We start from the raw sequence: 25,637 nt of genomic DNA on the forward strand, positions 1-25,637 counted from the left end.
AAAAAGTTATAGACAGATTCTATGGGTCAAATACATGTCCAAAATGGCGACAAGTTTTGCTGAAAATTATGGCAATTCTGCGAAAAACAAATGGAAATATTACCCCTACCACTTTTTGGCCATTAAAGATTAAAAGCATAAGCAAATACTAAGCATAGGACTCGGACATAAATACAATAATCTATTAAAACCCAAGGGATGGTGTTTATTCACATTTAACAATCTTATTTAAGATAAAACGGTAAAATCGGACCTGAATTTGAAAATGTATCTTGAAAGTTTCCTTTTCAGTACAATAATTTCACTCGCTATGATTTTCTTGGAAGTACATTTACAGCTATTGAAATCGTTAGAGCCGCGAAAATTTACACCGACGTGTTTGACTGATGCGATGTTTGCAGTAGTAAATTACATTTACGAGTTAATTTGGAATAATTTTGATTCTGTAATAGATTTTGATTAATCTGTGAGTGTATAAACTGATACGGCTACAGTAATGTAATGTACTTAATAAATATTGTTCAAAAGTCATGTACCCTGACTGACCCTGTTTCCTATTGCCCTGTATACTTGACTAGGACTACATGTATACATTGCTTCTTCCTACATCACCGCTTACGTTTACGGAACACGAGTACTTTTCAATGTGATCCCAATAATGTATATCGTGAACATATTAAACCAATTTATGTTAACAGCATCTATAACTAACTAGGATTTGATCGTGTGCCAACTTCACGCCAGTTTCTTAAGTGTAAATATAGAACTTATAGTTTAGGAGATATATGGAAATAGGAACAAAACAACACGATGGTAACATATTTTCAGTGTCTGGCTGTCTCTAGCTCCCAGATTCCGAAACGCTATGTCGGTTCTTATTCAGTTAAACATCGATTATAAGATAACGGTCTTCTAGTTATTACATATATTTTTGCTGTAGACGCTATAGTGTAAAGTTATAATATTTTTTATTATATATCTTGTCTACCTGCTTTTTAGATACATACCTATTTCTTCCGCTTATAGCTAACCCCTTTCTAATGTTTCTTTCTTATAATCAGTAATCCACTTTAGTTTTTATTGTTTAATTCGTCGTAATCGTTGTGATACATAGTTTAGTTACAAATAATTTTAAAACCTTGCCAGACCTGTTGGCAGCAGTAGAGTCTACGAACCTTGTCCAATTGTACTTACAATGTTGAAAAAAGATTAAACCAGTAGCTATGCAATTAAATAATTAAATGTTTATAAACAACTACGTACTTACATAGTATTTTATCAACAATAGGTATTCATCACTCGTACAAAAACTTTTTATCTCGAAGATTTGAATAATTTTGACAAGTTTATCATGCGTAAGTAAATATTGAAGACAAATGTTAGTTTTAATAATACTTTTGTCGTGAATTTGTCATTATCAAATTGTAACATCCTGTAACTATAAATATCTCAAATACTGAACTAGATTTATAAGGAAATTCGCGGAAATTTTAACAAACAGTACCTTCTAAACTAAAATTAAATAACGTAAACAAAGTTGGAATTACTAAAAGGGACCTGATGAATTTATGGTTCTATAGGTAATATCCACTATGTAAACTTGTGAGGTCATTGAACTGTCCAGTAACTTTTACGTCAGAAAGCTTTGGATGAGTTTCAATTTACGAACGATTATTAGGTAGGTAATTATATTGTTATAAAAATCAAGCTTCGCTTTGCCGTTAGAAGTTTGCTTTAAGAAATTCAAAAATTATCATTCTTTAAAATTACGACTTAATAATTTCATGTTCAGATGAACCTGTATCAATAAATAAATTCTTTATTTAGCCAAAAAAGTATTCACTGAAAACAATACACAGTGGGACCTGCACTAGGAAAAACCTGTAACCAATCACCAATCAATCGAAAACATGACAATAATATATTTATGCCCATAAATTTTTAGGTAAAAGTTTCTATTGACGGTATGGTAAAAACGAAAACTTATCATTTAAATATACCAAAACAACAAATTGAACACTAGATTCTCGGTACAAAACCGCGCTACGTTTGATGTTGTTTCCGCGAATGAAAGTTTCCGAATATTTTCTATTTGTTTATTATTGGATACCTCTTGGCGCCGCGTCTAGGCTCTGTTTACGCAACTACGCAATCTAGATAGCTCGCCACTTTGTCTATGCCTATTTAGCTAGATAGCTTTAGGGGAACATCAATAGTTTCGTGCTATCTATCGTGAATTAGCTGATGATAGGTGCATAGATTGAGGGATCGTCATAATATCAGAGTCTAGGTGTAATATAAAAAATTAAAGAAGTTTATCAGTACCCTAACCCAGAATATCATCGTCAAACGTATGACGTATTTATGTATCTGTGTAGATATATTATATCACCTCTCCGATATCCATAAACAGGCTCTGCCTAGCTTGAAGTCAGGTGGCCGTGTGTGAGATGTCCCCACATAGGTACAATTATTGTTGTTTTTGCTATTTATTCAGAATCGATAAAATATAAAGTATGAACTAAGGCATTATCTACCACCTATATATCAGCAGCGGAAGCATATATCACGTTAAAAAGGAGTTAGTCACTACATGCAATACATTATATACTGGGTATATAAAAGGAGAACTCTAATAAATATGTAACTAGAATCTAACCTTTTACAAATTGCTGCTTTGTTTAGTAAGAGACCACGCTAACTTTAAATTATATAAAATATTTTATTATATTTAAATGACCATTTTTTTTTCTTAGAATATGAGATATAGTATTTGAATTTAATCGCTTTCTTTTTGTTTTTATTTTATTCGGAAAACTAGAGACTTATAACAATGTATGTAGCTATATCTTAAAGTATAGTTTTCACTTTTAATGACTCCAATTGGTGAAATGCTTTTGCCATTCGTTTTGATACGAAAATTTGTAGTTTACAAAAAACTCAGAAACTTAATGTGTCACTCTTCAGCGACCCAAAAACCCCACAACAAAAAAATACGTCTTACTTACTCGTATAATATTGTACGTAGTACAGTGCAGATACAACGAAGTTCAAAATCACCGCAGTCAATTCCTTACACATTTCATTCCTAATCGGTAGTCGTATAGTTTATTCGAATCGTAAGTTAGTTGTTATAGAACCTGGCAGTTACGTCATTCATTTGTTTTATTGTATGTTTGACAAAAGCTTGTTTAAATGTACATAGAAATAATTTTCAGAGTCTAGGTGTAATCTAATTGAAAACACCGTAACATATTCATAAAATACAATATTGGAAATACTTTCTTGTGTTGTCCACAGTTCACACATAGAACATCGCTTTTTTTCGTCACAGGTTCAAAACATCATTCGATATGACAAGGACAAAAATAACCTGCGCAGGCTAACCTTACCTTTCAAAGCGCTTTATTTACGATACAGAAATGATCATATTATTATGTGTAATACCTATGCCCAACAACCCAGGTCACTCCAGCTTAAGAAAAACTAAGTCTCGGAGCGTTGTGGCACTAACTCATTGATTTAAAAGTAATTTTGACGTATAGTGTAGTGCTGTGGTGTGTGACCCTGATTGCTATGTTGAAGGTCCCGGGTTCCATCCCCGGCCGGGGCAGTTATTTGTAGGTATAAAAGACAGGTAATTGTACTCGGGTCTTGGGTGTCATTATGTATCTGTTTAGATTGTAGATATATCAACTGTATGATACGCATATTACAGGTTCTGCCTAGCTTGGGGTCTGATGTGAGATGTCCCCACATACTTATAAAAAGAAATGATTGCATGACACGAACTCTCGTTCGTTTTGTGTCAACCTAGAGTGACCCCCAGAAACTTAGCTAATAGAGGGTTATTTGCAAACGCTGATTTATGAAGTGTTGAGTATATCCGCCTGAATTCAGGTGGAGGTCTCGAAATGAGACGTATTATGCTCTATAAGTAACCCTATTGATTTTATGATCTATTAGATTTGACTGATTTATTAACTCGGTATTCAAAGTAAATAAAACTAGGTAGGTATATTTGCATGATAATCAAAACGTTTTTGATTTGATACGATAGTATACTATGTGATAATGAATAAGGCAGGTTTTTTTTAAAGCTGTTGCTTTCATCAGTAAATACAATATTGATGCATAGATGCCAGTAACTGAAAACCTATACATACTCGTAATTATAATACGGTTTTACAATTTCATTTTAAACGCAAATTTGCAAAAACCCTATTCCTACTTACAAAACAATTGCTGCCACACCCTGTATATTACACGATCTCACTTGTCTATTTGTAATCGCAATGTCAGAGCGTAGTCGGTAGTCACAAGTCGCACTAAGAATACACTCAATAGTCATCGGTGACTAAGGTGACAGCCATTGTTACTAAGCGCACTACTACTATAGTACTTACACAGAATTGTATCAGTTAAAAATATATAAAACCACCACGGAAATAAAATGTTTCTTGTATAAAAGTGTTACACGAAATCAATAAATAACTTGTGCTATTTTCGGCATATTTAACGGATACGTAACATTCTAAAACTAGAGTGCAGGTTAGGTGCGAACCAATATAAAAGCACATCATAACATATTAATTTGGGCTCTTATATACTACATAAGCTTTACTGTGTATCCTGTCACTAAAGTGTTGTTGTTGTACACTTGATGGCAATTAAAATATTTGATTTGATCTTATTATGATGGTCTTGACTATCTATCTATTTTGATGTGATGATTATCTAGATTTCAGGGTTGATGCAAACTTTTAGGAGTTCTACCGATGAGTGATAAATCTGAATGCAGCGTAGCATTTTCGATGTCGATTGCTAACGTTCTTAAGGTATTTCCAAAGACAGATTAGACTAGATAGAAGTTTCCTATAGGCATACTTAACACCGATCTATTTGGATAAATAAAGGGTTGATAAACTCTTTCATAGTTCGAACTCCGACGTCACAGGAGCGAGATCCCGGCCTCAAACTGATAACTAGAGCAAAAAGTATTTAACAAGATGTTAACCTCAACCTCAGGGCACGCGGCGCCATTATTACTGAACCCGAGCTTTGCAACGTATAACCACTAATACGTGCGGCTTAAGAGTTAAATTTGAACAAATAAATGAAGCTTACGGTGGCGTTCACTGTACATGTACATATTATATTTACTGTCCGATGACAGATCAAAGACGCATACAACATATTGGCGTATTTTAAACTCGTGCGCATGTGATGTGAGGTGGCTACGTGAGTATTCCGTGTTCCAAGTCTAAGTTTGATAGTTTTCACGGTAAAGAAAAAGTTGTTTTATTTAAATTTACAGCCCCTAGCCACTGTTTTTAATTAAAGTATGTTTTGGCACTTAGGTAAGATTCAGGCTAGGGGTTAAAACCATGAAGTATTTCACAGACTGTTGTTTTTTTCGCCGGTGTCTGCGGACGGTAGACAAAATAGACGTTAATTAGAGTGTGCAGACGCTCACGGCCGTCGACTTCCGGCCACAAACGACACTTCAGTAATCTGTGACGAGACGAAACACACAGAGTAGGTTAGAAATCAAATAAGTACTTACCTATTTAAATTTTGCTACCGCACCACCACCGGACATTCGCAATTCTAAGCAGCCTCACTCGCCTGTTAAACATCTGTCAGATCCATAAAAGTTACGTCAAATACCTACCATACCATTACCTATAACACCAAATTAGCGTTACGGATATAAACTTAGATAGTCTCCTCATTTGTACCATGAGTAACTTCTCGATTGAGCCACTCGATTCGAAATAATCGGTCGAGGACATTAACAGATCATCTGCATTCGAGTACTCGAGCACTGGCGCACTTGAGTATAGGGTAGCTGGCGATGTGATGGTGGTACACATGGATTAACAGCGATACACACAACATAGACTGATACGCCCGATATTATATTAGTCAAAACACCGAGGCCTTCGGGCAGCTTAAAAACATCGGGTTGACCAATTACTCGAAAACTGGGGACTTGTGGTTCATCAACCCTCACTAGGCTACAACTAAACAAGGCCTAAAACCATTCCAATGAAAGAAGGAGACCCGTGCCGCAGCAGGGTTGTTAGTTGTGATGAAAAACAAAAAATGTTCTAAATCCGCCAGTGAATGATACTGTCTTACTTGACACACACACACTACAAAACTATCCACAAATTAAACAGTAGTTTAAACGTAAAATACATACATACAGTTCAAATCTCTACTGTAAGTACCTATGTATAATTTATAGGTAGGTACTTACTCATATTATAACTTTAAAAAAGTACTTACTTAATTTAAAAACCCAAGCATCATAAAAACGAACTACTTAAAAAGTGGTAGTAGTCTAATGAAAAGAGTTTAAATAGCTCCTGAAAAAAATATTTAAATGCAATTTGGATAAATATTTTATTTTACTACGCCATTGGTGGTAAATATTCTAAGATCGTAAATTATACTGAAATACTTTCGTTTCAACCAGAAGCTTCTTTCAATGATTGTATTTAGAAATGATTGATCATCCTATAATACTTTACGATTTACGATCCCTTTTTATTAAGGCAATATTTATGAATAGATATAATTTTAACACCTCCAACCTTAATGTGGATGTCGACAATCTTTATTTTCCATACAAGCATAATAAAGCAACAGACTTCATATATCACAAATAATTTAAACTAAACCGACTAACGCAGTTTTTTAAACTAACTCAGAGGAATACACGATATTTGATACTTTATAACAAAATATACCTATCCGTAAGAAGTATTTATTCCAACGTGTAGAAACCAAAATTGGTTTTATTCTTTGATTTTTCCAATCAATATCAGCATTTAAAGTACAAGCAAAAACTAAGATGGCCGACTTAACACGTCTTTATACTTAACGCATTAGCATTCCGCCACCTAACGATCTTATCATCCAATGCATCTTTCCTTATTCTCTAAGGACGTATAAATTTACCACAAGTAGGTAAAATAATAAAAGTGCAAAACAGATATATCGGTCGCCTCCCCGGTGGCCATTAAGGCAAATTACGCGTTTTGGCTTTAATCAGTCTCTCGGAGGTTGGTTTATGGAGGGCATAAATGTCTGACGAGACGTGGTTCGCTGAACTTTGACGAAAACGTTTCAAAATAGAAAGGAGCGCTGAATGGCAGCTTATTTACTAGCTGATGCCCCATTGTTTTCTGTTTTGTTTTATCTTTCCTGAAAAGTTACAGTGAGATCTCTATCTGTACGAGTATTCAAACACAACTTGTATACCTACTATGTATGTAATAATAATAATGTGATATTTAAGTAATAGAATAATTTTATGTGGTAAGATTCGATAGGTAAGTACTTATGGATTTTACTGGCGGATTTAAGGATTTCAGTCGTGCCATGATTCTTATATTGATTACTAACATGTTAAACATAACACATATGCTATATATATATATATAGAGCAAATTTCACCAAAACATAGCAGCGCAAAAGTTACAACACATGACCCATAAGACCTTCGACATTGGACCCAGCGCAATATTCGCGGGCGAGCTATGCACCTTCCGACCGGAACAGAGATAAGGGCACGTAGACAAACAGCCAGACAGCCAACTATGCATATCAAGTGTCAGTGGGGTCACTCTACAGTCTACTAAAATCATTTTCCATAGTAAAAAGTCACGTGACCAGCAACTAAGTTTCCATGGAAAATGTTTTTTTTTTCACGAATTTTGAAATTCTGATTTCAGTTTTGGGCTTAGATATAACATGCGGCACATGTATGCGGTTTTCGGCTTAGTATACCCTTTTTGCAACACCCTGTATATGACGAAAAACGAATGTTCGAAGCGCTGCTGCGCGAGCCGCGACTCTTTTTCGTTCTGCCAAACGTGCCGTTTGCACCAGAGCTCTCGTTCGTTCGTATTTCGTCAATATAGAGTAACCCTTCAGTGCGCATATTCAAACTGTGTCTCTGGTATGCCGAGTGCGACCTACAGTACATTGTACAGTGCTAATGGCCAGTCTCAGTATCCTACGTGTACAAGGTTTGCATTGACAGTTCTTGTACTGTCAATTATATTTATAGTACCTATATAAAAATACTGCAGTAAAACGCATTTTTTCTTGTTTTGCTCGTATGTTCATTGGCAAATTTTACAAAGGTAAACAACAACAGAAAGTAAAGTTGGCAGTCAGAAAGTTAAGATAAGTAGGCATTTAAACACTGAAAGGAATAAATAAAAAGCACCTCAAAACTTGTGCAGACATGTTAACAATCCCGTAATGAAGTGTCGAAATTCGCTGCAACATAATCGTCGTTTATTTTAGCGCTCTTTTAAAATATTCGCTTATTTTTGGAAAATCTCTCGTGTATTTTTGCCTTATATTGTAAAGCTATAATTTTCGATCTTAATTTTAAACTTTGCGTTAACAATAAGTTTATGATTAAGTAATATACTCGTAGAATAGGAAAACCTCTATATTCCTATGAATACTAATTGACTCTTTACAATAACGGACTTGCAAAGCGTCAACGATGTACCCAACTACCCACACAAAATTTGTAACTTCCTCTTCAGAATCAAGCCGACTTTTGAAACAGCTATCAAATTTATCGAATCCTTTGTATGTTTTATGATTGCACGGGCAATTTCAGACTCTATACCAGTAACTAAAACGGGAAAATATGTAACTTTTCTGGTATATCAATTTAATAAGTACTTAATTAAAGAAATTAAAGAAAGGAAATGCTAAACCAGTAAGAAGCAGTAAGAACTCATCCATGTAGGTGTCGATGATTTCAAATTCCAAGTATTTCGTTGATGTAAGGTGTCAAAAATATGAATGTAGCGCGGCCGAAGCCGAGTCCTACCTACATTCATCGTTCGGCTGCCAAAACTCAACTCGCAACCTTGACCTACCTCCGCCAGTCCACTACTAATTACTACTGGCATTGGAATCTAAAATACTAGCTTTTCTAAGTCCTCATAACTAACTCACCTTTTCACTATTATCATTATCATACAATGATCATCCTCTCATGGATATGCATCTCAATAGACGCCCATTATCTTTCAGTCGTCGGACTACCACTTCACCATTATACTTTAGCATCTGTCGGTCCACTAGTTTACTCTGAAGGCCTAGCATGTGGGCAAGAATTTGTACATTATGTACTTAGATACAAATAAGACATACTTACTCTACACCCAGTAAATTTTATACATCAATCAATCAACGAAACGACCTATACATAAAATAATTCTACTATTCTAGTATACATACAAATATAACTTTAGACTATAAACGCAGTACAGAAGCACAAAATACACGGTGATTAGCTCGCATGTACCGGTATGAAGCGTTTTTTATAAAGACCATTGTTTCACCGCCATGTCACTGTCTTTCCCACGGACTAGACAACTTGACGAAACAAACAAAACTGTGCAGCGATTTTGCACCAAACACACATGTACAAAACGATTATTTTCAACTAAACGCACTGCAAATGTACGTTGCAAGGCGGTAAAATGTCCCAATTAGCAAAGAGCTCTTGAAAATACTTAACCTGTACAAAATAGAAGATCATGTGACTTTGGTGGACCATGAGAGATTTTTTGTTGAATTAATTATAGCTAGTTTAATAAAGATATGACCCGTGAATTTATGGGGTTATACACACATGTTTGATAACGCGTTGTTGTGTTACTATACAAAACTAACTATTCTTAAATTATTAATTATTACATTAAAATCAAAGCTAATTCAATTCATTCAGTACCAAAAACCAATAATAAAAAATATTAACATTAATTTGCCATAAAAAAAAATCATTTATTTGTAAACTCGTAACTTTCGCTAATTATCAACCGTACCGACTTATAAAAAAAGTACTAACCATAGACTGAGGAGTAGGCATCAGAATACGCGATGTCTGCGCAGGTGTAAGGCAGGTGCGGGCCCGCCCCTGCCCGCCCCCGCCCGCCCCGCGGCCCTTTCAACTCTTGTCTCTGGTCTATGTTGCAGCCATATTTGTTTATTGAACCTTGGGTCAACTGCCCTAGTCCTAGTGCGGAACTTAATTAGATTATAATAACCTTCTCGGTGCCCGGTGATGGTGACTACGGTATAGAATTCAGGCGCAACCATAAGTTTATGGAAAACATGAAAGATTTTTCTATGAGCTGTTCGCAGTTTCAATAACTGTTATACTGTATCGATGACTGGCAGATATTTACACGATCATGAACAATTTTGTCACATAAAACGTTATAATCGAAAGAGTTATTGTGCAGTATAATTACATAAGTATCTGGATCTGCGCCCTAGCTATCGTAAGTTGTCCAGTTAAAATATGTAGTGTAATTAATTCAACGGTTGTGCTAACATAGTATTTTCACATGTTCATTAACATTACGTCCATTACATTACTCAAAACAAACAAAAAAAGCAATTTGACTTGCATTTTTATTAGGGTTCCGTAGCCAAAATGGCAAAAACGGAACCCTTATAGTTTCGTCATGTCCGTCTGTCCGTCTGTCCGTCTGTCCGTCTGTCACAGCCGATTTACTCGGAAACTATAAGTACTACAGTGATGAAATTTGATGGGAATATGTGTTGTATGAACCGCTACAAAAATATGACACTAAATAGTAAAAAAAAGAATTGGGGGTGGGGCCCCCATGTAATGGCACATACATGTAACTGAGGGATGAATTTTTTTTTTTCGATGTACATACCCGTGTGGGGTATCAATGGAAAGGTCTTTTAAAATGATATAAAGTTTTCTAAAAAACATTTTTCTTAAAGTGAACGGTTTTTGAGATATCAGCTCTCAAAGTCGTAAAAAGTATGTCCCCTCCCCTCTATTTTTATAACTACGGGGTATAAAATTCTAAAAAAAATAGAGGTGATGCATGCTAATTAACTCTTTCAACGATTTTTGGTTTGATCAAAGTATCTCTTATAGTTTTTGAGATAGGTTGATTTAACTGTAATATTATATTTGCTGCTACGGAACCCTTTGTGCGCGAGCCCGACTCGCACTTGGCCGGTTTTTACACCTGCAATGAGTGAATATTATTTATTTATATGAAGAACGAGTTATAAAACAAGGTAAAGGAACAAAAGAAGAAAGAAAAGCTAATATGAAATTTCTGCCACGCTTCTTCCGTGTTTTCATGCGATTACGAGACCATAAAGATAAATATCTACATTTTTACCCCTCTGCGGTCAAATAAAGTTTTAATTGCTACAAACAAGGTAGCAAAAAATGCCGGTGCCAACCCTTTCTTCAGAACAGATCTAGATCAAGTTGCGCAACCCTAAAAGCTGAGTTTAATAGTACCTACTTAAAGTTTGCGAAGTATTCGGCGCGTGGCACCTCGCAGCTGCCTGTATCGCATCTGCCGTCTACTTACTGACGTTTCGCGCACGCTTCGCAATTCAAAAATATTATTCCATATTTCGATTCGTGTTGTTTTCTTTTTTTGACGGATTATTTTACTCGTTGCCAGTATTGCCAGCCAGCCATTGGATACGTAATTTATTAATTTAATTATTTATTGTACAAATATAACCATAAGTGTACACTGGTGGACTTACGCATTTTATTTTCTACCAGTCAAGCCACATAATAATTATATCCAATGAAAAAATTTAGGAAAACTCTTCCTTTGAGAAGAAAACTGAATCCTTCCAAACGCTTTACGCAATTGTATGTATATGTTGTAAGGGATTAACCCTTTTATCTTAATTTGGTCGTCCCTGATGGTGATTGGTGGATCGTGACTGACTCGGCCGAGTTGAAGCGCCACCTGTGCGCAGGCGCAACTGCTGTTGCAGGACTACGTTTGAAATTCTTTGCAAATGCCGAACAAAAGTTTACATATTCATAGAAGTTCCATTTGTTAGCTTGTTTCATTACAAGACAATAGAAAATATCGTAAACCAAAATACAAATTTTGATAGCGACGCGACGCTATCGCTAAAGCATACACTAGGCAACGTAAAAAAAAACACTCATTTCAAATTAAAGTTTCGATCTGACAGTTCTTAAATTAAAATGTACGCCTATAGGTAATAATAACTGTAATTATTTCAAGAGTAACCTCTGCCGACAGTCTGACAACAATGTTGGCGTGTTTTGATCTCACACTCGATACAGACTATCGTTATTGCTATTTTGACGCGTTCGCCCGAGTTCACTGCAGAGCCACTTCCTGTAAACAGTGCCGAAATGTTATGAAGTGAGACTATGCGACTAAATTGAAACTTGCAATGATATAATAATAATAATAGGCGTAATAACAATAACGGAAATATGCTATCATAGTATAGCAAATCGTCATGATTCATGCACCTTAGCATTTTTTCAATATTTTCGATTGGTAAAAAAATTGCTATTGGGATCCAATCGCAAGCAATTTGTTAGGTTACTAATTACCCATTAGGTACAAACAAACTGACTAAGGTCGGACGTTGAAGCCAGGTTTTCATTACGGTGCTTAGTCAACCCATCACGGACTGTCATCGCGACCTCTTCACACCAAGTAGGTAATACGCTTTATTTATAAACTTTTTACGCTGATAACCGTAACTCGCCGTTTCGCAACCGAAATAACTCTGGCCAATTTAAAAAGTTTTTTTCGAAAAGGGAACGCGGGCAAATTTGTTTTTTCGCCGAAGCATCATAACTGCAAACGTGTAATGAATGAGGGGAGGTATGTGTAAAGGAATTTTAGTAGCGTGTTTCATTAAGAAAGTATTAATGTGCACATGATAAATGTTTTCCTTTTCGTTGTTTTGTAAGCTAGGTCTCAGGATTAATTTAGATGTTTGAACAGGTCAGCAGCCGGCTAGCGGCTAGACACAAACACGGGAAACTCTAGCTTTCCTCGACACCTGTCTCTTTCCTACACACCCATTTCCGTCTTACTCTAAAAATACGTGCATCCCTCTCATTCAGTAGACGAAAATAATTTTCAGTCGCGATCCCTGATTTACGAGAGCGGCAAACGAAGCTAGGATGACTAACAAGTCTAATACTCTATTCTTACTTTACGTAATTTCGCGATGCTTAGTTTTGAAGCTTTCGTTTAAACCGTTGCCAAGATGTCGCGTCGATTAGGCATTGTTGTAAAACGTAACAGACACAAACGTTTTCAATTTTCGTTTAAATTTCGAACAATACAGATTAGGCCGGAGAGTTACGGCTTTAAAAAAGGAATGAACTCGCAACTGACGCTTCGCAAAAAGCCGATGGTTTGAAAAAACGTCGACGGGAGTCAGGAGTCGTCCTCATCATGTCCGATATGGAGGCCCTCGCAGCGCCAACAGGTTCTGGCGGCGGCGCCTTAGCGGCTGCACAAAGAGTCGCGAGGTATTTATGTAAATCGTAGAATCCGAAAAATGCCGCGCCCGCTTGCGAGGGCAAAAACAATGAGACGGACTGGAAAAAACCGTGAGAACACGCAGCGAAAGTCAACCGTTTTTGCCTTATATTTTGTTGCGAATCCCACTTTGTTTTTATTGATTTTTACGACGCACCTCACCAGTCTTACTGCTCTTGTTGCAACTAATTTGCATAATTATCTTTTAATGGCATTATCTTGTTAAACTTTACACCTAAGACCCGAATTCCGATAAGATATCCTTTAACTGACCTAACACTACATAATTGGTTTGAAAAATAAAGGATTAAGTTACCGGCGCTACTATAAGACAGTGTGCTACAGATACGCTCCGAAAGTCATTGTGGACCCTAAGGTGTTGGTGATAAGGTGTTTTAGCTGGTTAAGGGATTTTGTAGACAGTAAATTAGATTCTGACAGTTAAAATCCGCAAAGGTACCGCGGCTGTCAAAAACACGGCGCCGAAGCATCGAACGTGCTTTAAATAAAACATAATAAATTGTAAATTTGAAAAAAGAAAATTTCAACATTTTAGATTTAGTGCAGTCAGGCTGCGAACTGGTGCTAAGCCGACACTTCATTCGAAAAGAGAGGGAGAGGGAGAGGGAGATATCAACATACCCAAATGCATTTTTATCAAGTAACAAAGCTTAGGTAGTATCCACCTTAGGCAAAACTGCTAATGAAATCTGCTACAGCTCATATGTATGTATGTTTATATTATATTCAATAGTTTTAAATAAAATAAAATTAAATAATCGACTACCTATGACCAGTAGTAAACATATAATTGCAAACCCAGCAAGATCTAACCTAGTAAAGAAACAAAAACTAGTTACTTTTCATACAAAATATTTTAAACATTTGCGCAGTGATACATCAACGCAAACTTGCAGCGGCTTTCAGTAAACCGACTGTATGAAAGGAGGAGTCCTAACTTTAAACCTAACCCACGTCTAAGGTTGCCTTTTTGTTCGCGCGTCGGCGCGGGCGCAGGCGCCGGCCCGGATAACGGAATGCTTTTTGTTCAGCCCTAACTGGATCCTAATTTTATTTCTCTAATTTTGGCTAGCTTATTGTGTGTCTGTTGTGGTGGGGATTATGGAAATTAATTTTCGGTGCTGGTGATTAAAACTCCTTGGGAAATAAGTTATGATTGTTTAGAATATTATCAAGAAGCGTTATCTATGTATTTGTAAGTTCTTTTAATTCACTATGAATGAGTTTTCAGTATCCTTTACTCTCAAAACAATCAAAACACTGGTTCAAAGTCAAATATTTAGAGCATTCAATTTATTTTTGGCACAAACGTAACAATTCTGTGACACACTTTTAAAAAGCTTTTCGGTAAACAAAACATTAAAATCATATCTTATTCAGTCACGCTGGTTATGATATAATTTCTACAAACGAATAGATGCAGAACAATGATTTAAATGTATATTAATTCAGGGATTCGATCTATTAATTATTTTCTAAGCTCTAGGGACCTCCTGTTAGATTACAAACAAAAAAAGCGCTACATCAAAAATTTCTCGTAACAATTGTATCAATAGACCTCACAGCTACAGAAATTCGAATAATGTCATCAGGATACCACCTCAGCGTAGCCGTAGGTACCTCATCTGAGAAGCCAAAGAGACCGAAGCATTTCTAATACAAACTTCTCCTATAATATATTTCACTATTTGCTCAATACCTGATCAGTTTACCGCCAGCATAGAAACAAATGATGTAGAACGAGATAAACACACAGCGAGAGGTGGAGTTAGAAAGAGAGAAGACGAAACACTTGCTATAACATCGGTAAATGATGAAAGTGAGGCAGGAATACCAATGAGCCCAAGTGACAATGGCTCGGTATCCAAAGCAAACTGGGTTAAAAGGTGAACTGACATTACTGTAATTAGAGGTGTCGATGCTTTTAGTGATGCAAATGCAGGACGATTTCATTATTCTCAAAGGAATTTCTATGTTTATGTTACAAATTCTTACAGGACTTGAAGAACCCAAATAAAATTCGCCATATTTGTACAAAGGCAGGCAAAAAGCCTCATAATTAAAAGCACACAAATGCAAACCGATCCCCACCAAAAACACCTCATCAATTATCAAATAACCTCTTAACAAAAATGTCGAAGCATCTCAAGTCTAATTAAATGGATTGGTAAAAGAGGTCTTGAAATCGGTGGTTTTTGCCAGCAGGCCCATAATCGTCCTTAATCGAGCTTTAATTAAACCGATTCGTATCGATTTAGGGCCGTGGGAGATGCCGGCACGGACGACGACGGTCTGTGAGGGCGGATGACGCGTTTTGGAAAACGAAAGTATTTTTTGGGCTCATTATTTGTAAACCCCCGATCGACGAGGGGTGTTGCAAGTTTGTCGTGTGTTGGCTACAAAGACAGAAAATATTTTTTTGTATTATGATTTTTAGATATAATTAATAAATAACCATCCGTTGGGTCATACGTCAAAAGAGATAATGAAGTAATTTTGTTGTGTTTTCATGTTCATAAGTTTCTACATATTTTTTATGACAAATATACATGCTCTGCTATTAAAGTTCAATTAAACGAAATACGAGCGATTTATCAAAAGTCGCTCTCCAAGTGGCTAGAGTTTTATAACCCGGTGAACAGAAACACTCATCGGACGCACTAAATCCCGCATATCCTCAAGCTTTACCGAGTAACCCAAAAATTGGAGCACGATGAAATAAATTATTTTTAAATTTTTCTCACGATACTTTCGTCTCCGCTATTCAGATTCACATGACGATTGCTCCGATGGCTTTCTAATTCAGAGAAAGGTTTCACGAAATCTTAGATTTTATTTTTATTGCAATCAAATTGGTACGTCCTGTGAAAGTTTCGGCATAGCAACATGTGTTGCGACCTCTAAAACGGAGTCATCGAACTCAGAAATATTTACAAAATCGGGTAACGTACCATCTAACACGCGAAGCCGTCTAGACCCGGTGCATTCCCTGGAATCCCTTATAAATTATACAAAACCTTGCTACCATGTGCATGCTCTAGAAATGTTTGAATTATAAACAAAAGCCCTAGAGGCGGACAGCCTAATTGCGGAGAGAATGCTACCACGCATGACGTCGACATGTCTTGAGTGAAACAGTGACTAATGCCATAAAATTACTATCGTGTTAAGTATCCCAAATATTTTATGTTAAGGTAAACTTCGGCTGCATCTGAATCATTTCTTCATCTCTGGATTGCTAATCTAAATTATTATCATCTGCATACTCTTTTGAGGACGAGTATGTAGAGCTAACAAAATATCGAGTAAACGTATCTAACCAAGGGTCAATAGTCGTCTCTGCCGATGTGACGATCTGAGGCTGTTCGAACGGAAAAGTTTATTTAACATCGAAGAGACTGCCATGAAAACGGCAAAGTAAATAAACCCCACTTTTACTGTCTATAGTACGTTGGTAGTATTGCAATGCGCTTATCGTATCCTCGCCATGTGTGGACGAACAAAAGATTGTATTGATTTTGCCGACTGCACCCTGTTCGATCGATTGTGCGGCGGTCGCATCGACGATTAGCTACGATCAAGGATATTTTGCCCATTTATTATGTCACTGCGTATATTTATGGTATAAAAAACAAATGCGTAATAAATATGTCATTAAATTTTGTTTCGTCTATGTATTGATTAGTAATTACTAACTATAGTGACACAATATACATAAAATTGTAGAAACAATTGCAACGCTGAACAGGTTGTGAGGTTAGGCTGATGATTTTAGATTAAGCACGATACTCGACAAGTTTGCAATATCAACGATAAATAAACTAATCCAAAACACAAACATGCAAAGCCGTATGTAACGTTACTGCTGCAAATACTGTTTCCCAAACACAAGTCTGAAAGATACTGCACCGCAACTGGTCGCACACGCGTCGTGCGCGCGCGCAGCTCGCAAGTCTTCATTTAAAAACAATTCCGCGGGGTTGCCTCTCTTGTATAACTGTTTAAGGAGCGGTCGCACCAAACTGGGCGCTAACTAAAAAACCGCGACCGAGTCTAAAGGGAACCCGAATGTGGTAAAAAAAGCTCCGCCGTATCGTAGTAGAATGCCGCCCCGCGCCCCGCGCCTTCCCCGCTCTCTGTATAGTACTACGGCTTTTTTCTTGCGCCATGTGTGTGTATAGTATTGCGCTTGTACGCGTGCACCTGTTTTGGTCGTGTGGGGTGTAGTCTAGTTGTGAGTAAGAGGAAAATTGTGGTGTAGGTCCTTGCTGGCAGTGATGGGTGTGAAGCTATGCAGTTTGATTCGCTACTCGTGATAAATAGCGATAGAGTTCAAGAACTTACATAGTTGTATCAAATAATTGCTAGTATATTGAGTATTTAATGCTGTGCTTAGTTACTTAAATAGTTTTTTTTACATTGACTTTGCATGATTAGTTGATTACCGTTACATTGCAGTGGTTGAAATTGTATTATAGCTTAGCAGAGCTGTTTGCCTGTAAATATCTAGAGCAATTACTCCATAATAGTCTTTGGATATTTTAATTCATTGCATATTTTTCTTTAAATCTCGAAAAACCTACATACTGGCAGGATCGTGACCATTGAATCGGCAAACGACTTAAAGTGCCAAAGAAATTGAAAATAGCTAATTGAAATGCAAAAAGTATTCTTTATTTTCATCTGAAAACTGTTCTCATTTGGTCTCGAGATTTAATTACGACAGAGACATAATACCAGCTCCTTTGCCAATATACACAAGAAAAATCATTAGCCACCGTCAATCGCAACGAAAACAGTGGGACTCATGCGAATTTCTCGGGAAGAAACTGACTCATTAGAAGCACAATTTATAGGAGAATACCTTGGAACAAGTGAAAACGGAGATGAGGAATTAAAGTTCTTTGGTACTTACCAAGTAATATTAAATTATTACACCTTCGATCGTGTAATAATAATGCCATGAGGTTTAGCCGTACTTTTAATATTTTTATATTTGTAACAAATACTGAACTGTTTTGAAAACGATTTTCTAATTACTACTTACTAATTACTTCGTGAATGTTATTTCATTTTGACTTCGCCATAGCGCCTCATGTGAAATTCATATGCGTTTCTGTTCTTGTTGAGCGGTGACAGAGTGTTCTAAAACTTCGAAGTTCTAACTCAGAATACCATCATCACAGTCGTTATTTCTTTACTGTTTCTACTAATGTAGGTATCTAATCCGTTCCAGTCTAGTTTTATGTTTAGTCACTATTTACTAGCACAAAATTTAGAGCACCGGTTCTTTTCATAGCCTTTAGTCGCTTGTTCTGCCTTCAAGAGTGACTTCAGATTCAGTTGGCAAAAGACGGTGATTCTGCGGTCACGAGTTATACTGTTCCGAAGGTGATTGGAGATTTATTGGGATCGCATTAAATGTCTGTTTCTCTTCCACAATTAATTTGACATTCCTACACTTGGCGCGATCTGAAGGTCCTCCCAAGATAGGGCTTTCGATGGTCCATCCATTTTGGTTGGTTATAAGCGTGCTATGGCAACATCTATCCTTAGGGCTCCTTTGCGAAATGGTTGACATGTGATTATGGGAATGGAAAACTGTCAATCTTCACTAGTATATTTAGCACTGACACTCCATTTATTTCGTATTAAAATGTCGTTGCCTACAAGGAGTATTGGGTCCGTACTAACGTACGGATGATAATAATACGTAAAATATAGATTAAAAAAACAGATCAATTTCCACTTAAAAAACCGGCCAAGTGCGAGTCGGGTTCGCGCACAAAGGGTTCCGTAGCAGCAAAATTACAGTTAAATCAACCTATCTCAAAAACTATAAGAGATACTTTGATCAAACCAAAAATCGTTGAAAGAGTTAATTAGCATGCATCACCTCTATTTTTTTTAGAATTTTATACCCCGTAGTTATAAAAATAGAGGGGGGGGGACATACTTTTTACGACTTTGAGAGCTGATATCTCAAAAACCGTTCACTTTAAGAAAAATGTTTTTTAGAAAACTTTATATCATTTTAAAAGACCTTTCCATTGATACCCCACACGGGTATGTACATCGAAAAAAAAAATTTCATCCCTCAGTTACATGTATGGGGGTCCCCACCCCCAATTCTTTTTTTTACTATTTAGTGTCATATTTTTGTAGCGGTTCATACAACACATATTCCCATCAAATTTCATCACTGTAGTACTTATAGTTTCCGAGTAAATCGGCTGTGACAGACGGACAGACGGACAGACGGACAGACGGACATGACGAAACTATAAGGGTTCCGTTTTTGCCATTTTGGCTACGGAACCCTAAAAAACAGCAAAGTACCTTAATCTAGATAGCCTGGTAGAAATAGATGTTAAGTAGAATTGAGACGTATAACTGAGACACCTGTAAGAATAGCCTATTCACACTTGATTTACAACTTCTTTAATCAAGTGCTTACACATGAATAGCGTCCAACATCATAATTCCTCTTGTGGTCAGGATTCCAGTAATAATAATTGAGTAAGAGCTTTTAAATTTTACGACTGCCTCCGAGACCGACTGCCTCCGAAGACCACCAAGTTGGCTGGGAGAAACTGCTGTTGGCACTTAACTTTCATTCAAATTTGGTTCATTCACCGGTAGATTCATGAGGTGTATTTTTATCCCTGAGCATATAAGTATACATGGAACAAGACGAGGAGAAATTAAAAAAAAACAACAAAAAAACAATTCGACAATGTTATGTTAGTCCCAATGTAATAGGGGGCGGGCCTATTGCCATTGCTAGGTGAAATTAAATCATGGTAAAAAATATATCGGCACTTAGGAGTATATAACATTCATTGTAAGAATTCGCTTACTAACTTTGGTCCTCCTCCCCAGAAGAGATCACTTTAAGCTATTAGAGACCTATTGTTAATCATGGTGCACAATACTTATAGTTACAAGATGGCAAACTCGACTTTTAACTGCCGCTCTATCAGTAGTAAAACTGTAGGTACTTGTTATTCTATGGTAGTAAAGCTTTATTAAGTTATTTTATATATTTTTGTTATTGTATCTAGACTAAACAAACAAAATATAATTACACTTCGAGTCAATCAAAAGCTCGTTCCTCACGTGCGCGCGTTTAATGAAGCATTTTTATACGTTACAAATAAAGTAATAAATTGGGAACCGACGCGGACGGTCCCGGCATAAAAATCATTTTACGACCATAAGAAAATGCTTCAGAAAAGAACACACAAGTTGATGAAATGTTTGGGGAAAGCTGTTCAGTCGGTAAGGTATTATAAAAGTAAGAGTTGATAAATCGTTACACTATAATAGCAATGTCACAATCAAAGTGCTTTTTATGCACCTAGTCTTTATAATGAAGGAAACCCCAAAGAATTACACGAAAACTCCTTTCTGTTGCTACGTATCCAGTAGCCACTTTAGGTACTCAATATCAAAGGCTGACTAAAAGTCTATTGTACAGTGATTATAAATAAAGGTTTATTTCCGACGCGTCCGTCTGTCTGTCCCGTCTTTAATTACCGCGCGTATATTTATATCTGACAGAACACTAGCGCCCTCTTTATTTTGATTGCTGGATAAACAATTAAATTCTATTTTACTATCGAGCTTTGAGTGCTTCAAATGTTATTCAAGCCATAAAAGATGGGAGAAAAATAATATTTTTATAATAATTACTGTTGTTGTCATTTACTTTAAAATTGTTAGTAGAGCCATGCCATCTAGTGGTGAGTAGCGGAAGCTTGACGAATAACTTAGTTTTAGGACCCGGAATCCTAAAGTAAGGAAATATAATTTATTATGTACATAAGTCCGTTCTTAAAATAACATGTTATTTAATAATTCTATATACACAATGAATTTTCAGTTAGTAAATATTCAGTAACTGAAAGAGTGAACGAATTTTCATCATAACCCTTACGAGTATACGTACTTAGTTTTTTATAAGGTAGTTTGCCTACTCTGATTTGAGGCACTTAAAGTTTGTATTTAATAAGTACACAAGTTATGAGTCACGGCACTTCATTATTGAGTAACGAGCTGAAAAGCGTGAACACACACTCACACGACAACCACCGATTTTCAAACTTACGTCTTGAGTGAAAATTTCACCGATATCTACAGTCATCTCATGCAGTACTTAACTATTTTCAGAATATAATATTTTGGTTTACAAGGTACACCATCAAGATAAAGATGATCAAATAAGACATATATTATGGACTTTAAAATTTACCCTCATCTCCCTCTACCACAGTAGAAAACAACCCAATATGCTCCCATAACACTGCAAAGACGATTCCAAAATAGGTGTAAGTGCCTCAACATGCCGTCAGACAGACAGAGTCCACAGTTTGGAAGGCATTGAACCGGTGCAGAGGCCAAATCCAACGTTGGCGAGCCGCCAGCGCCGCTCACCTGGCCGGCCCACTTCGCCTTCCGTTCAGATGCAATCGCTATCCAGTATCCAACATCTTCGAAACGCCTCGTGGTTTTGGATTGAAGGTTGGCTGATACAGACCAAGGGATCTTTGGAATAATTAGGTTAGAGATAGGTTTATAGAAGCGATGCAAGTACTCAATCTGTCATGTGTTAAAAGAGTTTTAAGAAGATTGAGCAGTAAGCTATGGATAATAAACTTAAAGAAGACTGCAATAGCATCAACATAGATGTAGGTAGGTATCGATTAATTCGTTTGATAGTCCTACGCGATTTCAGAAGTAATAAATCAAGCATTTTAGTCATATTTAGCAACGGAAATACCGAGATTAAACCACTTGACGTCATCAGCATCGCATCAAATGTCATGTCCCAGAAATACGGCGAAAATCCCGATTCATCACTTTATGAATGAGTTCTCGTCATGTCATTCCATGGCCTTAAAACGTAGTATAATAGAGAAATGTACGAAATTATGAATGGAACAAGCATTACTAGCGCCTCCCACGCCGGGTAGGGAAATGAACTTAGTAGGTGGTGTTGTATGAATGAAAAACTGACGCAAATATGACATCACAAAAGTGAGGGATGACGGCAACAATCTTGAATGAACCCTAAATAGTAGTACTTGGCCAAATGGGGCGAATAGCTGAGAACGAGTGGGCCGTCCATTAGTGGAAGCACGCCGTAGGCGGGGAATCTCTTCTCATGCTAATATTAAAACTCATCTATACTGTGCCGAAGATTGCGATTTCACTAGTGACGTCAGAAACAGACTGACTCGCCAGTTTCTATTTCAATAAACTCAACTGAAGCAATGATATTTCAGAAGAAAGTTACGAGATGATATGAAAGTTACAAAATCTGTACTGAAAACTTAAAGTAACATGTCTTGGGTGAGATCTTTCAGTAATTAAATGATATAGTATTCTCGGTACATGTTCTTTTTTACGCACTGAAACGGTGCCAACGATTTTTTGTCCCCTGTTTGGCCGCGTGATGTTTATACGAATGACTGCCGTTTAGATAATACAGGTTATTTCCGATCTTACATATGTTAGTCGTCACAGTGAATAATAAGGCCAATGGCCTAATGACAGGGAAGATTTATTTTTAGTTGAGGACTTTTATAACGCGTCTACTTTAAGTAGACGATTGCGGTAAACTTCGTTCCGTCGGGACTTTATGTTAGGCGTTCGCACATTCTGTTTTTACGAGTATTGACGTTCCGTCTGTCTGCCGGTTTCAGTTTTAGAATTAGCGGCTAGACTTTTTGGCAACTGTCTTCAACTTCACTGTCAGACTAGTCAGCGGCACTTTCTTTAGTACTTCCGCGTAAGCTTTCGTTATTCTGACGCAATACTCGATAAGTACTTCAATCTACCTAATAATGTAACTCAGTCTTTTTCCTAAATGCATTTTGTAGGTAGGTAGGGTTCGACCCTGGATGATGCAAATTTGGAACCAGGTTTACGATGGTTCTTTAATTTTGCCATGTCTGTTACACTTTACGTAAAACCCTAATGGTTTTTGCATAGTACACCAATAAGATATATCTTACAGTAAATAAAGAATATTCACCAATTGTCCACAGTTCGGCAGGCCAAAGTGGAGCCGATGCACTCAGTACGGACCACGCCGGGCAGCGGCGTGCGGCTCGAGTGCCGAGCGACGGCGCGCCCGCCGCCCCGCATCACGTGGTACAGGGACGGCCGGCCCGTCACCGAGATCGCGTTGAGGAGACTTCGAGTGCTCAACTACAGGTGAGTTATGCTTGCCTGGTACTTGCAGATGTCTGGATAGAGTTAGTGGAGGGCGACGCTACATCCCCGGATCACGTGGTACAGGGACGGCCGGCCCGTCACCGAGATCGCGTTGAGGAGACTTCGAGTGCTCAACTACAGGTGAGTCATGCTAGCCTGGTACTTGCAGATGTCTGGATAGAGTTAGTGGAGGGCGACGCTACATCCCCGGATCACGTCGTACAGGGACGGCCGGCCCGCCACCGAGATCGCATTGAGGAGACTTCGAGTGCTCAACTACAGGTGAGTTATGCTTGCCAGGTACTTGCAGATGCTACATCCCCGGATCACGTGGTACAGGGACGGCCGGTCCGTCACCGAGATCGCGTTACGGAGACTTCAAGTGCTCAACTACAGGTGAGTCATGGACGCCTGGTACTTGCAGATGGCTGGATAGAGGTAGTGGAGCGTGAGGATTACTGACGATTAGGGTCTGTTGTGCATCTTAGAAAGACAGGCAAAATATGTCCAGTGGAGCGTTATTCGCTGATGATTTAGATGATGATGACTGAATTTGAAAGATATAAACATCTTCCAATGTCTAAAGACACTCCAATGATAATAAAATTATACCTACATTTATAATACCAAGATTATACGTATTATATTATCTGAAGCAGAACACAAGTCCAAGCGGTTAAACTATCAGTTGTTAGAAACGACACTCACCGATTCGAAGTGCAGCAACGCTTCTGTAAAAACGATTAGTGTTGACCTGACGGTTGGTTGGTGAACCGCGAAATTGCCCGCTTGATGATAATTTATTGCCTCCAGTGTCCTGCAACTGCTCCTTTGAACTTTATTCTTACTTGCAGCACTTACTTTAAATTCAATGATTCCATTCGTCCTATACTTTGTTATTATTATGATTTTGTTGCCTGGGTCATCAGAACTTCGTCATACGAGTACATAACTTACATAAATAGTCCCCAGTACTATCGAAAATTAAATTATATTGACCATGCACAGTGATAACAGGACATAGAAGTACTGAAAGAGGCTAAAGATTTCAAATCCAAATTCATAAAACGACGACGTTCATTTTCGAATCAAAAATACTAACAAATCTTCGAAAATGTTACTAGCTACTACTAGAAACCCTTCAGTTACTCAAGTAGTGAAGACAGTGTAACCATAACCATGTCAGTCAGTTAGGTCGGTCAATGACAGCACTGCGTATACGATTAGTGTCAGTATAATTGCAGTTTAGTGCACTAAGCATGCGAAATGCGCGCAACATATGTCTGTACGGCGATTGTTTGGACAACGCCATGTTTGCCCCAGATATCGTATGGAATCATACCAGGGTCCTTTAGTTGATGGGTCTTGTAATTGCTGCAGCTGTCTTCTCATGGTTGGGATACAAGGTTTTATTTCTATTAACAATCAACCGTATAGCAATTTGACATTATCCTTTCTTAACGTCCACAGCCTATAGTGCAGAGTATATACTATGTGAATAGTTTTTATCAATACTGATTGTAATAATACTATTGTTGTGTTTCAGGAGGCGCTCAGTGTTAACAATAAAACACGCGAAGCTCGCCGACTCTGCGACGTATGAGTGCAGAGCGCAGGGCGCGATAGGGCCGCCCGCCATCACCTCCGCCAATGTCAGTGTCCTGCCGCCGGCACCCGACAGTAAGTACCAGACTTTATGGCAACATTTGAATATATTTGGACGACATATTCATAGAAGCTAATGTTTGAACAAATTGGCCAGTGATTTTATCAAAAATACTTAAATAATAGCAAGCCCTTATAATTGGGTCAGTTTCCTCAGTCTTTATGAAAAAATACACGTATAAAAAATATAGGTAGGTATAGTTTTTCCACTCAAGCTTAAAGTATCTATTGTATACCTGATTGCGAATACGTCATTAAACAGTAAAGCGTAGGTACTTCTCAATCAACATACTCTTCCCAGTATCATAATAGTGTCAGCATGTGTTATTGTTTAGTTATTTA

General features: G+C 37.3%; 1 protein-coding gene across 2 annotated transcripts in view; it reads left to right on the forward strand.

Moving 5' to 3' along the window:
• LOC105380607 (protein vein) overlaps positions 1-25,637 on the forward strand; it is a 42,975-nt gene that overhangs the window by 11,735 nt on the left and 5,603 nt on the right. For both annotated transcript variants that reach the window (XM_038122473.2, XM_038122475.2), the window contains exons 2-3: positions 23,462-23,630; positions 25,177-25,310. In XM_038122473.2, coding sequence (XP_037978401.1) covers positions 23,462-23,630; positions 25,177-25,310 — 303 coding nt within the window. The remainder of the gene's footprint in view (positions 1-23,461; positions 23,631-25,176; positions 25,311-25,637) is intronic.

This window comes from Plutella xylostella, chromosome 22, assembly GCF_932276165.1.
Source record: "Plutella xylostella chromosome 22, ilPluXylo3.1, whole genome shotgun sequence".
NCBI classification, from domain to species: Eukaryota; Metazoa; Arthropoda; class Insecta; order Lepidoptera; family Plutellidae; genus Plutella; species Plutella xylostella.